Raw genomic sequence first — 17,410 nt, 5'->3', positions numbered from 1 at the left:
CTACATCTGTCTTTTTTTTTTAAATTATCAACCTAAAGGATTACAAGATTACAAACACTCAGGACCTTCGGGTCAAAAATGACCCGCATAGGAAATGAATGGGAAATTGGCAAAAAATGTGAAAATGCTGAGTTTTTTTGTGCGTACAATCTACAAATCAGCAACGATCTTGAAAAAAGCACACAACAGTGAAGGGGTGAATATATAAAACATCAAGAGTGCAAAACAGACACATCCACACACACACAAACACACTAAAAAATTCAGATTATACATGTGTTTTGCATTTTTAAAAAGCTCATTTTGTCCATGAGATGGCATCCATCTAATTTCAAAAATTGCTTTTATGAGGCCTAGGCTTGACTCCAAAATGAAATACAGCTTTAAAAAAATATATATATATATTTTTTTTTCTATTATATTCAATGGGGGAAAATTTGGTCATATTTATTGCATTAAAATTTTTGTATTTTTGAAATTTTCTCAAAAAAACAAAAAAGAAAAGAAAAAATATTATTAAAAAACAAGCAAAAAAAAAAATGATGATTTTTTTAAAATATGAATCCCGCCCTTTGGGTCAATTTTGACCCGAAGTTCCCGAGTATGACTGTTAAACAAAGAACCCTAGAGGGTTAAGAATATGTTTAATTTAGATTATGTACATTGAATTTAGCATTCAAGGTGAGGAGGGGGATGATATCTGGCTAATCCTGTTTTTCAGAGACACCCTTTGTCTCTATGGTAGGGTTGTTAATGGCTCTTTTCTGCCTGTCATATTTCTCTCCATTGTAAGTAAAACAAGTCAGATTGCTGAGACTCCCGAGTCCTTTGTCTCTATGGTAGTATTGGGGTTTAAAATTAGCCACAAAATATCAGTGCGGAAGCGTCAAAATTCTTCGTTATTATTGATGCGGTCCATGGAAACAAAATATCAACTCGTATAAATAATGTAAAAGTAGCCCAATTTCCGAGGGAAAACCACAGACTTGGCAACACAGTGTGAAATCGTGTTCAAGTTCAAATAATTTACTTTCCCCCTCCCCCTTTTTTAAAAGTATATAATTAAACACCCAAACTCAACATTAAATCACTGTTCAATTTAATATTTGTGGCTTGAATCCATACTTTTTGAGACATATTTACACATTAAGCATAAACATAATCCCCCCCATATTTTCTATGTAGAAATCTTGTAAAAGTCAAAATTATAAAGTGAACCAACCTTATTTTGCTCAGGTAAATGTTTTTTTTTAATTTTATTTCTGGCAGTGATATAGTAACTATTTCACACGTAAAAGTGTTTTTACACACAAAATGAAACATTTTAGTACATTTCCTATAGGTGTCATGAAACTGTTACACTTTACACAAGGGTCTTTGATTACGAATCTACATTCAAATGAAAACGAGCCATTAAAAGAATCAAACCAGGATTGGGAGGATTCACTCAAACACTTTTTAAGATTTACAAGGTTTTTTCGTAACACTTTACAATAAGATTCAATACATAACCATGAATTAATTTACACACAAACATTACTTTTTAGACATTAACATTAGTTAACGCATTAAGAACTAACAATAAACAATAGCATATTCATAAATTAACATTGACCAAACTTATAAAATGCTATAAAAAAAAAAATCACAATACATAACGCATTAACTAATGTCAACATACAGAACCTTATTGTAAAGTGTCTAGTCAATAACGTTTTATATATGCCACTGCTTACGATGGCAGAGTGGAAGACAATACCCTATCAGACAAACAATTCATCATGTGAACCCACACAGCTACTGTAATGTTACAAGTGATTTTTGACAGAACTAAAACTCATAACAAAACCCAATGTTGTTCAAATGGAAAGACCGTATTAGGTAGACATTTGGGAGCCGTTTTAAACAAAGTCACAGCAGTCCTTCGCTCCTTTGTGAAACAATACAAACATCCTGATATCCAGTCCATTAGAATCCATACTTGGCCTGCGTTTGTCTCCGCGTCATTTTGTTGTCGGCCCAGTTGTTCTTGAGTTCCAGCTCGCGTTCCTTGGCCTGATGAATCAGATATGTGATTTGGTGCTTGCGTCTCTGTTGCCCCGTTGGCTGATCTCCTCTTTTCTGAAAAACGAGATGGAAAGGTCAGTCTCTCTCTTTCATTTATTTCCATCCCTCAGAAAACGGACACCGTTAGCAACTTCTGCATCTGTCTGAACTGAAACGTCCTCATGTAATGCCTTGTATTTGGAGGTGCTTACCTTGCTGAAGGACTTGCGCGGCTCGGCCTCCGCTGACATGTTCTTTGTCATCCATTGCTTATTGCCGCTCAGCTGATCGTCTCCTTTGATCTCCAAGAACTTGATTTCCTCTCTTCCGCGATTCTGTTTGCCCTGCAGCCGACGAAACTGGAGGAATACACAGAATATTGGTATTGAAATCTTGATCAATCAGCAAAACATCATGATGCTAGGATGCACTAGATGGTTTCTAGGGTGTTCTTGGTGGTTGCTAAGAGGTAACTTACTGGCCAAAGTTTGAAAAAAAAAAAAAAACACTATAGAATTGTTATTCTATAACACTGTATAGAAGTATATTTGCTTGGAAAAGTATCAGCACACCTCAACTAGATGCAGTATGTGAATGAAGAAACATTTAACGGAACTGGACAAATGCACACCAAAGATTAATACTTAGATAAAAAAAAAAATATATATATATATATATAGTAATCAGGCATGTGATTGGCTAAGAATAAAATGTAGTTTTAAATTATTGAAAATAAACAACAAAAAAAGTGTTTTTTAATTATTTAAATAAATGATCAATAAACAAATCAATGAAACAATAACACTATTGCAACTATTGTACTGAAAAATAAAACAAAATATTATTTTGAATAAAAATAAAAGATCTATGAAGAAACATTTAACGGAACTGGACAAATGCACACCAAAGATTAATACTTAGATTATATATATATATATATATATATATATATATATATATATATATACACTTGAGCAATAGTAATCAGGCATGTGATTGGCTAAGAATAAAATGTAGTTTTAAATTATTGAAAATAAACAACAAAAAATTAATTATTTAAATAAATGATCAATAAACAAATCAATGAAAAAATAACACTATTGCAACTAGTTTGAATATTTGAATAAAAATAAATGATCTATTATTTAAAAAACTAAAGCGAACAAATCAATAACATATATTAAGATTGCAGTAATTCTATTGTACAGTAAACTTTTTTTTTAAATAATGATTAAATACACAAATGAATTAATCATTAAATATTTTTAACATTTAATAAAAACAATAATAACAAAAAAATAAGAATTATTTCCACAGAATAATAATACAAATATTTATGGCTGTGAATTAAAAGTATTTGAGTTTTGTTCCCTGGATTTAAGCAATTCATGCGAGTCATATTTCAGGTTGGAAAATATGGAAATCCATATAAATACAGAAAATCATAATATTTAAATACAGAAAAAATAGTGATGCTACAAACAACTCACTGCTTCATCATTGAACATTGAAGAGGAGCCTGAATCGTGTTGCTCATCGGCTGCAGAGTTTGGGTCTTGGTAATATCCCTCCTCGAGGTAATCCTGTCAAACATATGCAAAAAGTATCAGCTGCTGAAATGACAAGAAATATGGTGTATGGTGCTTCTTCACAAGGACACGTGTTTGAAGTACCTGTGGAGAAGTCTCGGGCAGTGGATTCTCAGGATACTGCGGTGGGTATTCTTCCTTCTGACCATCTTGAATGGCTCCGACTGGCATACTGTAACTGTCTGCATTAGAACCAAAGTCCAATGGAGAGTTTTCCACAGCGGGTGGAGGGTGTAGAGTGGGAACGTACTGCTGAGAATCTGGGTTTATTGGCATCACAGGCTCTGATGAGCTCTCTGGTAGGGAAAAGTAGTTCTCCGGAGCGACCTCATCATCACTTCCCTCTTCATCGGCGGCCATTTTTTGGGCTAACTGCATCGCCTTTGACTTTGCAGCGGCTTTAATGGCGGACGGGGATGGGCTGGTTCCAGAAACACCCTGGGATTTTCCTGTTGTTGCCTTCGGCTTATCCGATCCAGGGCGTTTGGTTAGGGTGTGCGGCACCAGGGGCCGATGCATTTCCTTCACCACCATATTCTTAGGCTGGGGCAGCAGAGAGGACAGACCACCACCTCCCTGGAAGAGAATATTCTTATTTACTATGAGGTAAGTCTACCCAGATCATTTATTCTTTCACATTAATGAAAAATGTGTTGAAATCTGACATTTTTAAGTATTTATTTAAGAGTTACAAGCCATGAACCAAACTACCATGCTTTAAGGTGATTCACAACATTTAAAAACTTCGTTTCGAAGCAAAAAGGTATTTGAAAATCAGACAAAAAGAAAGTACAAGACTGTGCACTAAACAGCTTTAATGAGTTAAAGAACTACAATCCCATTAAGCACTGTGAATGACTTCATTGCTTAAAAAAAAGGAGAACTATAAAACTATTGATGTTATTGTTTATATTTATTGAAAAATATACACACATACAAATATCATCTGACTTGGTTATGTTATTCACAGCTCTGGTGTTAAACAGTTCCTGTGGAACAATTTGCTTGTCACGATTCTCTGATTGGTGGAAATCATGGGAAGGCTCATGGGTAATGTAGTTTTTCCACTTATAATTATAAATGTAATAATATTTTACATACTTAAATGTGAAAAATGTTTAATTCTTAGGGTCAGAAGAAGGTTAAATATTTATTTAAAATAAAGTACAGCTGTATAAATAAATAAATAGGTATCCATACCTGAGGAGCTGATTTCTTTCGTACTGGCTCGTCATCGTCAGAGTCGGACTAAAACAGACAAACACCATCAATCAGAAAGACTTTAAGTAAAATAGTTTGCCTTTAAAACCTCAGTAAAACTCACATCTGCTGGTTTTATTTCAGGAACGGTGATTCTGACGGGTTCTGTGCGTTTCTTGGGTTTCGGCAGGTCCATCACTTTCTTAGGTTGAGGAGCTGATGGTTGTTGTGTTTTTTTCGGCGCGGGCAGAGAAGCGAACAGTCCGCCGATCTTGCCCGCAGGTCGAGCGACTAAACCCGGCGAGTCATCGCGATCACTGTCGTCGCTGCTGTCGTACGCTACTAGAGACATCGCCACAGATCAGATGTGTTCATAAGAGAGTGAATCAGACGCGAGAATCGCTGACAACAGAACTCAACCGATCTCATATCATTCTGTACGGTCCTTCCATGTTTATTTGGACAAATATTGTGTGTAAATTTCAATCTAACGTTAAATCACAACATCGATGCCAAATTCGCCTCCAGATAAATCTACGCTCGCAGCAGGACCCGTGATTACATTAAAACTCAGCTTTTAGATCAATATTTTCTCTGCAAAACGCGAATAACACACGAATTTAATAGTCTAAATAATCAAGCAATAACTGTTAATACATATATCGTTTCTCTTTAACCATTTAGACCCATAAACAGTTGTTTTCCACCATCATCGTGAAGGATTTCCTCAACATCCGCTGCACCGTTTCAGAGGATTACGCGATACTGACACCAACTGGCGTGGAGTGGAATCTGATCAATAGCCGTAACGAACCATGACAATAAATCTTCGAATAAACAAAACAAATGCAAACAAGAATGTCATTACCCTTGCAAAAACATAACTCAATACCATGCATAAATATTATATAGAGAGAAACTAGGAATTGTTGTGGAGATAGACGGATAGATAACCCCAAAGTCTTTCTGTGAATATTATTTGAACAGTTTTCTTGTTGCTGAGGTAAAGAGGTCAAGTCGGTTAATGTTTAGGCAGAATATTGAGTGGGATTTGTAAGATTTTTCATTGTTTTTGTTTAGAAGACTCTAATGCGCACCAAAGCTGCATTTTTTTTTATTTTAAAAAGGTAAAATCAGTAATATGGTGAAAAATGTAAATCATTTTGTGGAAAAAAAAATTCAATATTCTTATGTTCAAAAACAGCATTTATTTGAATTACAAATAATTTATAACGTTATAAATTTCTTTAGTATTTTTTTTAAAAACAAAGCTTTTACTGACCCCAAACATCTGAATCGTAGTATACATTTGTACAGAAAATAAGCCAATGACTTTTGGTTGGTAAAGTGTTTGTGGCATAAAATCAAGGAAACAAAGTATAACATTAGTTTAGTTTTATTGACAAAGTCTGCAGAACACACACATTATTTCTCCATGATAAATAATCTTGCTGTTGTTGTTAATCTCAAACACAATACACAGTCTCTGTGGTAACTCAGTACCAGTAGCTTTTACGAGGCCTTCTATTTTCCTGAATGTTTAATTTCTCCATAACTTCTTCCTCAAGGGTTTTCAAAGATGGCATGTATGTTTTCTGAAGCGTGTCCTCTGGTGATGTGTCCTTGGGTCCATCTGGAAGGTAGATAAACCCATATTTAAAGATTCAAATATTTATAACTCATTGTTTTTTAACTTTCAACCCCTTTCCCTTCCTCAGACACCCCACCTTTCCACTGCTGGGGAATGATGCCGTCTTTTCTCTGGAAGACAGGTTTGGGAATAATCCGTCCTGTCCTGACAGAAACACGCACTCGCTCCCCCTCTTCAGTGTATCTCCAATCGATATCTGTGGGCTTCCTAAGAAACATTAGACACAAACACATACATTTAGAGCCATTCAACTGTTTTACTGTATTGAATGTTTGATGCTCCAGAAGGCAATATTAACGCCCACCTGTCAGTAGGGTCAATAAGTGCAATATCCTTCAGCAGCAGAGGGGCTTCACTGGCGATGTAAGTACCCCGATAATCTCCAGATCTGCCAACATACCTGAAATGCTGGGAAAAAAAATGTTTAAAACAATTTAAAATGTAGCTTTTTAATAAAATCGTAAAGAAAATAGTCTTATTAAATACAAGTTTTACTCCTACCGTGTTCAGGCCCTCGAGAATGACCCAGTTTCGACGCCGGAACACCTGAGCAACTTTGCCCTGCTTTCCTTTGTCCTTCCCAGACAAAATCTCCACCTAGTTGAAATAGATTTAAAAGCCATGTTATACAGTCAGATATGCATTGTGATTATTTAAAAACAGGTTTTTGTTATATTTTGCCATGGACCCCCAAATATAACAATCCTTGAGTGTGGGACCCCAGTCTAAAATTCAAATGTTAGCTATATATATATTAACACTTTAATTTAAGGGGACATACAGTAGTTACATATGTTACTACAAGTACTTACTATAGTAATAACAATAAATAATCCATAATTACTAGTAACCTACTACTACTTCGGGCGAGGTTGTGGAGACACGTTGTTACTGACAAACGCAATGGGTGCTTAGTAGGTCACATGGTAATGACAACATGGTGAACAGTATGTCCATATTACAATCATACTCACATTTATACTAACGTTATATAGAGCGTATTTTTTCTAGCGGTCACAGGGCATTTATTCAAAATAAGTACCTACTCAAGAGTATACAATTTCAAACGCAGTAATAATCTCTATTCTCTTCACATATCACTTGTTTACTGGCGTGAGGGCGCGACTTACGTTTTTTCTTGTTCGAAAAGACGTTTCACTCGGATATACGTCAACAGAGAAGAAAAGACGAACACAACTTCCGTTTCATGCCAACTTTAATCAAACATATTATTTTCCACAGTACCCCGAGTTCAGTTGTTATCAGTACAATTTACATTCCAGTGGACTAAAAGATGCCTATGATTTGGAAGACGTCAGGTGGATAAAACACTAAACATCCTTTCAGTTTCACTAATTACATATTAAATGTTTTCATTCGTAAACACATAAAGGGTCACTTACTGTGTCTCCTCTCAGGACATGCCATTCCTCATTTGCAATAGGTTCAACAAACACCTTTCTTCTTTTCTTGCCTGGTGGATTGAGCCGCTTGGCTGCGATCGTCCAAGGTCTGTTTGTCCCGTAACGATAATCATGTGGAAATGCAGCTTTTGCTGCCATCGAAAGCAGCGCTGTCAGTCTCATTCTGCGGTGGACAATTAAAAAAAAAAAAAAAAAACATAAATTATCTGTGGAATCTACTCTTGAATAACACATGTCATGCATTTCATTGAGTGCATGATGTTTTTAAACAGATCCCATATAATAGAGTGGCACTCTACCTACCTGAATTATTGTTGCTGCTTTTAGAGGCACATTTATATAAAATAACTAAATTAATTTTTAATCAGAAATCCATCACCCACAAGGGTCAAACTTGCGTAGAACATGAGCTACTTCCTTTTCCTTTCGAGATAACCGATGTAGTGTCAAAATAAAAGTCTCTTTTGGCGTTAAAAAGAAAGAAAAGACAAAGCAGCAAAAATTGCGTCAGGGTACCATATTAAATTCTAAATAATTTTAATTTGTTAGGTTTTACAAATAGTAATCGTTTAATAAAAGCAATAGCAATTGCTATAATAATAATAATTTGTAGCATTAAAAATGTAGCAATAATTTATAATAATTCTGAAAGTCTTCCTGAGTGTAAAAATCTATTCATATTGCTAGTATTTAGTTGAGCTTAAAATTTATTAATGGGTTGTATTAATGCTTTCAGTACATACAAGTAAATGCCAGGTAAATTTACCTTTGAAATATATATTAAATATTACTACTTCAAGGCTAATTTGGTGTTAATATCACCATACAAAAGCATATTAGTAATTTTATATATTTTAGGAAATGTCTATCATTGTGTCCAATAACAAATTAGTTGTTTATATTTCATGAAAATGTGCACAAAAATGATAGTTGCCTGACAGAATATTAAAATGATTCTCTTATCTTTTTTTCTGCTCGCATTAAACCATCAACCAATCAAATCGCCCTTTCATTCTGTATCCAAGTAGGATGTCTCAGACCAGCCAACTAGCGTCGAGCTTTGCTTTGTAGTCAGGCAGACATAACACAGTCGTCCAATCACAAAATAAGCCAAAAGGGGATTTTTGCTCTATATTTGTCTCAGGTAGTTTCTTTTTCATTTATAAAATAAACGGTATCATTATTTTGTATTTGAATGATATATTGCAGTAGGTAAACTTTGTGCAATGATAATGGGTATTTTTTATGAGAAAAACTAGGTATTATAATGTAATAATCGAAGGTTTTCGAGGCGTACAAGTGTGGCTAGCTAGCTCCATAGGAACAGCCTGGTAATGATATTAACGATAGCTAGCTTGTGCATACATGTACTAAAAGCTAAAGTTATTAACTTATTTTATTTATTTTTTACAAATTATATCATTATAATTTGAATTGTAGTAAAATAACTTCGTTTTTTGTTGGTTTCGTTAAGTCGACGTCTCTTCGGCCTGTTCGAACTCACGTTAGCCTATTAGCTGCTAAGTCACACTCATTCAAACTAGGCTACTGTGATGTTTATTTCTAGTGTTCGATGAGAAGTTGCGCTTGGGAATTTGGTTAACTTGCACTAAAATGAGCTTTTGGTCATAAATAACCAATGGCCTCGTCTAGTGTCTGGTTGGTTGGCCTTTCTGTACGCCCACATAGAGATACACATGGGTGTAATTAACCAGAACTGTGCATGTCTCATGTACGCTAGTAGTATATTAGATTAAATCATGAATTTAAGTGATAAGGAGTGATCGGATTTGATCCTGGTATTATGCATACACTGGCCGAAAGCATCAGTATTTTATGTTGAGATCTTCATTGGACGCGTGTGTGCTGAATATGAGCAAATGTCTGGACTGGTGCAGGAAAAACAGCCCTGCAGTATTTGGGCATGGTCGCTATCCGATTGACCTGACAACAGTTTCATGAGTGGCTGTATTTTCAAAACGGGGAAAATGTCTTGAGCGTTTAGGCGTGGGAAAAAGTAGGCGCTTGCGTGGTTTTATTGCGTGTTTACAGTCTGTAGCTGCATGTGTAAACATGGCCTAAATATCCTAGTTTGTAGTGAAACTGATGATCATTTACAGACATGTGACGGATTAATTGTTTACCAGTAAGCAGTTTGTTCTAAGACTATCTGGAGACTGTATGTTGTTGTGCATATTAAAGAAATACTATAAAACAACAAATGTGCTTTTTAAAAACTTAATACCACAAATATGGTCTAAAAACTGCAAACACTCTACAACTTTTACTGTTCACATTTAGTTGCATAAGTTAACAGTACATTTGTCTTAGTTAAGCCATGGTTGCATCTCTGAATGAACCTATAATTAATTTACTTTTGTAAAATATGCTGGTGCACATCAGACTCTAGAAGTCTAGAAAGTTAGCCGAAGCCTAATGTGTGAACACACATTAACATTTGCCTCATATTCTTTCTAGAGCTTCAGGTCCAGGAGGGTTCTGAATGCAGTTTGTCAGTCCAGTGTGGTTGAGACATGGCAGAAGATCAGGTAAAGACAGAAGCCTCGGCTGGGGAGGGGGAGACGGAGCCCAGTATGCTGCTGCAGAAGCTTAAGAGCAACATTTCGTAAGAACTATTACTTTATACTCACTTCATTGTGTTTCAGATACGATCTTAAATCTATATTACCAGAAGAAATGGTGTATTACCTTTAAAATTAAAGGGTTAGTTCACCCAAAAAATTTAAATTCTGTCATTAATTGCTCACCTTCATGTCGTTCAAAACTAAGTTTTTCATCTTCGGAACACAAATGAAGATCTTTTTGATTAAATTTGAGAGCTTTCTGTCCCTCGTTTGACAGCAACTACCACTTTGATGCTTCAAAAAGTTCATAAAGAGATCATAAAACTAATCCATATAAATCGAGTGGTTTAGTGCACATTTTCTGAAGAGACACAATTGCTTTATACGCTGACCAGATTGAATTTAGGCTTTTATTCACGTATCAAACATTCATCAACTCACACATCAGCTATGGTAAACAGACACTTAAGCATGTTCGCCAATGAGCTTCCGCAAGAACCAATGAGGTTCATTCTCGTGTTACACAGTGTGTTTGAGCTTCCGCAAGAACCAATGAGGTTCATTCTCGTGTTACGCAGCACGTTTGAGCTTCCACAAGAACCAATGAGGTTTATTCACGTCACGTGTTAAGTCTTCATGTGTGTGAAGTCATTATCTAACTAAATTGTTGAACCAACGTGGTTCGAATTATGGATTTGTGACAAAGTTACTATGTTTTTGGGAGAGGCTTTTTTTGTGACCAGTGGCAGACAGTATAGAGTTTTTGTCAAAACGTTTTTTAAATGGTCGTTATTGATACTAGTGGCACAGAAATTGCATCCTTTTTTTAAAAAAAATACCAGAAATGTTAGAAAAAAAACCATTTCCATCTTTATTTGCACAAATATAAATGTATGTTTCTTATCTTTTTTTTCCACAGTAAAAATGTGCAGGGCAAAGTGGACAAAATTTTGGTAAGTGGATAACGCATAATGAGATTTCAGTCTTTTTTTTTTTTTTTACATCTATCAAATTGTATAGTTGATATCAAGTGTATTTTCAGTTATAGTCGTTATATTCTTATCTCACCTAGGCGCAATTGTGTTGTATTATATTTAAACCCACAACTATTACATTAGCCGTTCAGATATATAATAACTAGGCTACCACCAATCATGCTTATATTGTCTTACAACTGTGTCTTATTGTATAGTATAATATTACACACTCATTCAGTTTACATGTACATTTGCAGTGTTTTTTGAGCATTTTCTCCCCTCATTTCTTCTTTCTCCTTGTGACATGTCTCCTCTTAGGAAGATGTACAGCGCTTCTCTGACAACGACAAACTCTACCTTTATCTACAGCTACCCTCAGGTCCAAGTGCAGGAGAGAAGAGGTACAGGTCATAAAATTCAGTCAGCCTTGATCCACTTGTTTAAACTAAAATGTTGTATTTATTAATTTATTTTTTTAAATATATCCATTGTGAGTAGTAATATTTGAGGTCCTGCTTTAAGCTAAAAATAACACTAATGTGACAAGAAATGTTATATGTGAAACATGTTGTCTAACTGCTTTTCTGTGTGCACCAGTGGTGATTCAAACTCGGTCAACACAGCAGACCAGCTTCACACCTGTAACTGGATCCGTAGCCACTTGGAAGAACATCCTGACACCTGCCTGCCTAAACAAGATGTTTACGAGACATACCGGTAAGAACTGATCGGTTATCGGAAAAGTATAGGAATCATGGAGTACACCAGAATCATTCTTGCCTATTTCAAAATGATGAGTTTCCCAGTTGTAAATACGACTTGAGAGGGGGTTCATATCTAATTTACGACTAGAAAACTTGTAATTACGATACTCCCAATAGGCAGTATTACTCGTGGTTATATCTAAAAAATGTAAATCTTATAGAGGTAAACACTTTCCAGCTGTTTACCTAGACTTTTAAGGGAGAATTATCTGTTTTTTTCTATCCATGTTTGCAGTTTTTCACAAAAATACAATGATTGCTTAATGACATCTTTTATATCTAAACAGGAAGCACTGTGACAACTTACAGCATCGGCCTCTAAGTGCAGCAAATTTTGGCAAAATCATCCGAGACATCTTCCCTAACATTAAAGCACGAAGACTGGGTGGTAGAGGACAGTCCAAATATCCTTTTGTCCCTGATTTAATTTAATTTCAATAAAACACAGACAAACATTGGTACCGCTTCCTTTTACAGTACAGTACAGTACTTACAGTGTACTTACCTAGAAAGTACTGGCTAATATAAGGTAAGTACATGGTTTAGGGGTAGGTTCAGGGTTAGTACTAGTTATTACCCTGTAATTGTAGTTACTAAAATAAGTACATAGTATTTACATGGGTAACTGGACTGTAAAAGGAAGCGTTACCCAAACATTTTTGCCTCAAAATATTTCCTAAACCCTATCTAGAGAATTCCAAGCCACCATATCATCAGATTGATTGTACAGTGATTCATAAATGTCATCAAAACACACACATTGCACTGTTAAAGATTTTTTTAATATTTCAGATACTTAGATGGCTTTCTGCACATTGTCAATACACTTGATACAATGTAAGCTTGTTTCTGCCACAGAATTTAAAAATAGAAAGGTTAATTGCAACTTTTTATTTAACAATTCTGACTTTTTTCACCTCATAATCGCAAGTTCATATCTCCTTTCAGACTTTTTGCAACTGTGAGTTATAAGGTTCTAATTGTGAGATATTAACTCACATTTGCGAAATAAAAAGTCACAATTACCTTTTTTATTTATTTTTCCATGGTGGAATATATCTGTAACGTTTGGTTTTGAGAGGTTTTTAAGTCTTATATGTCTTTCATCTCATTCATTTGATAATCATTTAACTGAATTCAGACTTAAAATCTCTTTTAATTTGATGAAACTTAGTGTATAGTATGTCCCTTATAGTGTATAGTATTGTCCCTTAACATAATTTCCAGCACATACTGCTATAGTGGGATACGCCGAAAGACCGTGCTAAACATGCCGTTACTGCCCAACCTGGACCTCAAAAATGACCCGGTATGATTACTACAGACCTTTTCTCCAATTTGCTTTCACAGCATGAAAATAATACAGGCTATCGGCTCATTTTAACATAAGCGTATGCTTATGCTAAAATATTGTATTTACATACCCATTTGATGTGCCACCTCCAGTCTGAACTGACAGAACTGGTGCAAACCTACAAGCAAGAGGTCACCGAAGCAGCCTGTGAACTCATCTGTGACTGGGCCCAAAAGATCCTAAAGCGTTCTTTTGACACGGTGGTAGAAATCGCACGCTTCCTCGTGCAGGAGCACATCGTCAACCCACGCTGCAGCCAAGCCGAGCTTGTCACCTCAGCCGCTCTTGCAGGTACATGTCAAGTGAATAGTAAGATGACGTGTTACATTTTGCTCAGAGTTATATGGTTATAGGTTTTGTTCATTTTTTTAATTTGATTTTTTTTTCTGTTTAAAATTTAGTTACAATGTTATGCTTTTGTCATTTTTAGTAGTATTTATTTTTTAATATGTTTAAGTAGTGTTTATGAATTTTTAGTTATTTTAGTATTTCAACTTGAGAAGTGAGAAATGTTGTTTTGGCAGCTAGATGAAATAAAATAAGTTTGTTTTTATATTTTACCTTATTTCAGGTAATGAACATAAAATGGTTTTAGTTCATGATAATAACACTGGTTTTGCCTGGTTTTATTAGGTGGATCTTCCAAACCTCATAAGGTAATCAAAAAGATTTCAGCAGCTTCCCGAGCAGGTGGAGCAGAGGAGGACAGTGGCAGTGGGGAAATTAAGGTATTACTATGCAAATAAATTAATCTGAATAATTCATAATGATTCATAAGTCATTTTTGCTCTACTCTCTAGAACAGTTGATTCAGATTGCTGCAAATATTTGTATGTGTTTCTTAACTGAATTAGATATTTAATGGCCATTTATTTATTTCTTTATTTGTTTGTTTATTAAGTAGCCAGGTCCTAAGTAGTATAATTTACAGTCAGTCGATCATAATCACAAAACAAATCCTTAAAGGGATAGTTCACCCAAAAATGAAAATGATCCATAATTTACTCACCCTCAAGCCATCCTTGGTGTATATGACTTTCTTTTTTCATCCAATCGATGTAATATTAAAAAATATCCTTACTCTTCCAAGGTTTATAATGGGAGTGAATGATAGCTTATTTTTTAAAGCCCAAAAAAAGTGCACCCATCCATCATAAAAGTAATCTTTACGGCTCCGGAGGGTTAATAAAAGCCTTCTGAAGCGAAGAGATGCATTTTTGTAAGAACAATATCCATATCTATAACTTTATAAACAATAATCACTGGCTTGCCAGAGTTCGAGTTCCGGCCGAAGAGTGACCTCTGACCCGACGTATAATGGAGTAGCGTAAGCTTACGTGAGAGTAGTCGCATTTCGTAATTCAAACAAATAAGGCTGGGCAACACACTCAAGCTCCTCCGTCATTTCTCTGTGAAAATACTCGCTTTAGACCTCTAATTTGTGACTGTGTTTTGTTTTACTTCAGTGTTTATCAATACGACATGCGTCGGGTCAGAGGTCACTCTTTCGCCGGAACTAGACTCGCATACTGCCATTACCAGACGTCAATGATTATAGTTTGTAAAGTTATAAATAAGGATATTTTTCTCACAAAAATGCATCACTTTGCTTCAGAATGCCTTTATTAACCCCACTTTTATGATGGATTGATGGGCATTTTTGGGCTTCAAAATCTACCGTTCACTTCCATTATAAAGCTTGGTAGAGCCAGGATATTTTTTTTAAATAACTGCCGAGAGAAGAATGTCATATACAACTAGGATGGCTTGAGGATAATAATGGGACAATTCAACTTTTGGGGTGAATTAACCCTCGTTTTGTGATAATCTCACATATTAATGTTAGTAAATAGTATTATAAATATAATACTTTTAAGGAAAAAAGTGTCACTGTGATGTTTTGCAGCAGAAAGAGAAAGACGGTGTGGAACAGACGCCATCCAATAAGCTGCAGGTCAGTGATAAACCGACCAACAAGGTGGAGTCGGCCCGAGTGGAGGCCTACATGAAGAAGCTTCCTCAGCTCCTTCCCAGGGGCACCGTCCCAGAGAAAACCTCCCCACCATGTCTAGCATCAGCCGATTCGGGAAGTGTTCAAGTCACTTTGCCCATTACCGTCACAACGATACCCTCTCAACCAGGCGGCACCGTCCCTCTTATGATTCTGCCAGGTATGAGTCTCTCTTACCCTGAGCGTGAGAAAACTTCAGTCACGGTCACCACTTCCGCTGCTCCAACCCCTGTCGTCCAGAGAGCGCGACCGGCAGCTCCAAAGAGGGGCCCTGACCCCTCCACCTCAGTGTCAGCCGCTTGCGTTGCTCCAAAACGCAAAAGAGGACGACCCAGAAAGCCAAGACCTGAAGATGTGGCACCACAGGTACAGTCAGCCCAAACCTCGAATCCAAATCCAGCTTTGCTCACAAGAGGAGTAATCCAAAAGGCCATGCCTTCTTGTGCTCCCGCAACTCCTTCGCAGTTGGTTGAAATTGTGATCCAGGACCAACCAGGATTGATGCTAAGCCAACTTCCGACCATCCAGGAAGTGACAGACGCTGAGAACAGAGGCATAGTGGTGCAGTGTCAACCTGCACCAGAACCCGAGAAGCAGCAGTCCGTCCTGCTAATGCAAGATCCCAACCAACCGAGCAGGAGGATGGTCATCCAACGTGCGCCGTTATACAGAGAAGGAAGGCCCGTTCCCCTAGAAGTGCCACAGAGCGCCATCTCGTACCTCCCTCCTGCAACGTTATTAGAGGAGAGAGGAGAAGTGGAAATTACGCTGACTCCTGTGGAGCCACATGCCGATTCCATGCCAAACTCAGCAGGTATCTGCTTCGGCTCCTTGACTGGAGAACCCCCCAAACCTGACGCCCCGTGACGGCAGCACAGCAAACCGGCTTCCTTCTCAGAGACTCCGTGATCTCGATGCCTTTCCAGTGCTTCTGTGAATCGCGTGAACTGAGGTTTACCATCTTGGCTGAGCTTGAGTGGGTATGTCTGCTTTCTGTGTAAAAAAAAATTGTATAGAAGTACAACCTGTCATTGTTGCCTTCAAACAGCAACTACACTCATATTTTCATATTAATAACATGACACATTAGTGAATTCCTGAAGATTTCAGGAATGCTGTTGAAGAGATTATGAATTTAAGTGACCTAAAACAAATGTTTTAACTGTTTTGACAAGAAAGTCCATTGGAAATTGAAAAGATATACTCACAAATAACAGTCCAGCTCAGTTCTAAACATCTAAAAAAAGACAATTCATAGTTAGAGGAGAACTGCTTACCATCCGTCTGCGTTTGTCACCAGGCTCAGTGCCATAAATGGCAGTCGATCTTTTATTGCTCTCACCATCTTTGCATGTTTGTGTTTGTAAACATGAATTGAGACATTTGAGTGTGTTTGTAGCTGTTCAGAAGACAAAGAGTGATATTACGGGTTTGCAACTTCAGGGTTCTAAAAAAAAGTCCCTCTCTCACCCAATGCTTGGGTTAGTAGTTATGAGTTCAGTTTTTTAAGTATTATTAACGTCACAAATAGATACAGATATAGAAAGCTTCGAAGTGACTACATCTAGTTGCTGTTGTGAAGGTCAAGACGACACTACTGGTTCAGATGGTGCACAATGTAGGTGGATAGAAAAATTAAGACCTCTTAAATCCCTTTAAATATGCAAATGAGGCTGTGATTTCGGGATCGTTCTCAATCCCCACCCTACCCCCCGGTCGTTCAGGTCTGTCCAGTTGTTTTCTTACAGCAACATAAATAGCACTTAACAGATGTAAATAGTTTATCTGTAAGCCCAGAAGAATATCTTC

The 17,410-nt window shown here is 36.5% G+C and overlaps 3 protein-coding genes across 3 annotated transcripts; 1 reads left to right on the top strand and 2 right to left on the bottom strand.

The window, feature by feature from the left end:
* Nucleotides 1–1,138: 1,138 nt before the first annotated feature.
* prcc (proline rich mitotic checkpoint control factor) lies at nucleotides 1,139–5,594 on the bottom strand. The gene is made up of 6 exons (XM_039678774.2): nucleotides 4,960–5,594; nucleotides 4,836–4,883; nucleotides 3,720–4,211; nucleotides 3,537–3,629; nucleotides 2,259–2,405; nucleotides 1,139–2,121 (listed from the first exon to the last, which is right to left on the bottom strand). The coding sequence occupies exons 1-6, from the start codon at nucleotides 5,185–5,187 to the stop codon at nucleotides 1,969–1,971; spliced, it is 1,161 nt and encodes a 386-aa protein (XP_039534708.2). The 5' UTR covers nucleotides 5,188–5,594; the 3' UTR covers nucleotides 1,139–1,968.
* Nucleotides 5,595–6,215: 621 nt separating this feature from the next.
* mrpl24 (mitochondrial ribosomal protein L24) lies at nucleotides 6,216–8,369 on the bottom strand. Its single transcript, XM_039678773.2, has 6 exons — nucleotides 8,214–8,369; nucleotides 7,890–8,073; nucleotides 6,988–7,083; nucleotides 6,791–6,894; nucleotides 6,563–6,693; nucleotides 6,216–6,468 (listed from the first exon to the last, which is right to left on the bottom strand). The coding sequence occupies exons 2-6, from the start codon at nucleotides 8,070–8,072 to the stop codon at nucleotides 6,332–6,334; spliced, it is 651 nt and encodes a 216-aa protein (XP_039534707.1). The 5' UTR covers nucleotide 8,073; nucleotides 8,214–8,369; the 3' UTR covers nucleotides 6,216–6,331.
* Nucleotides 8,370–9,624: 1,255 nt separating this feature from the next.
* rfx5 (regulatory factor X, 5) lies at nucleotides 9,625–16,985 on the top strand. Its single transcript, XM_089122801.1, has 9 exons — nucleotides 9,625–10,536; nucleotides 11,415–11,448; nucleotides 11,791–11,873; nucleotides 12,070–12,189; nucleotides 12,524–12,643; nucleotides 13,470–13,545; nucleotides 13,683–13,881; nucleotides 14,224–14,318; nucleotides 15,497–16,985. Exons 1-9 carry the CDS (start codon nucleotides 10,445–10,447, stop codon nucleotides 16,466–16,468), a joined length of 1,791 nt encoding a protein of 596 aa, XP_088978927.1. The 5' UTR covers nucleotides 9,625–10,444; the 3' UTR covers nucleotides 16,469–16,985.
* Nucleotides 16,986–17,410: the final 425 nt, after the last annotated feature.

Source organism: Pimephales promelas, chromosome 18 (assembly GCF_988280905.1).
Source record: "Pimephales promelas chromosome 18, fPimPro1.hap1.1, whole genome shotgun sequence".
Taxonomy (NCBI): domain Eukaryota; kingdom Metazoa; phylum Chordata; class Actinopteri; order Cypriniformes; family Leuciscidae; genus Pimephales; species Pimephales promelas.
Note: the sequence above shows the minus strand (reverse complement) of the source record. Positions and strands in the feature narration are given on the sequence as shown.

Bases quoted from the DNA above. Each gene is read 5' to 3' on its own strand.
- prcc (XM_039678774.2), bottom strand. From the start codon at position 5,187: ATGTCTCTAGTAGCGTACGACAGCAGCGACGACAGTGATCGCGATGAC. The intron at 4,212-4,835 runs GTATGGATACCT...ATTCTCTTCCAG, and splicing joins GAAAGAAATCAGCTCCTCAG to GGAGGTGGTGGTCTGTCCTC. The intron at 2,122-2,258 runs GTAAGCACCTCC...CTCGTTTTTCAG, and splicing joins CGCGCAAGTCCTTCAGCAAG to AAAAGAGGAGATCAGCCAAC.
- mrpl24 (XM_039678773.2), bottom strand. From the start codon at position 8,072: ATGAGACTGACAGCGCTGCTTTCGATGGCAGCAAAAGCTGCATTTCCA. The intron at 7,084-7,889 runs GTAAGTGACCCT...TATTTCAACTAG, and splicing joins ATGTCCTGAGAGGAGACACA to GTGGAGATTTTGTCTGGGAA. The intron at 6,469-6,562 runs GTGGGGTGTCTG...TCTACCTTCCAG, and splicing joins CATTCCCCAGCAGTGGAAAG to ATGGACCCAAGGACACATCA.
- rfx5 (XM_089122801.1), top strand. From the start codon at position 10,445: ATGGCAGAAGATCAGGTAAAGACAGAAGCCTCGGCTGGGGAGGGGGAG. The intron at 11,449-11,790 runs GTAAGTGGATAA...GTCTCCTCTTAG, and splicing joins GCAAAGTGGACAAAATTTTG to GAAGATGTACAGCGCTTCTC. The intron at 11,874-12,069 runs GTACAGGTCATA...TGTGTGCACCAG, and splicing joins CCAAGTGCAGGAGAGAAGAG to TGGTGATTCAAACTCGGTCA.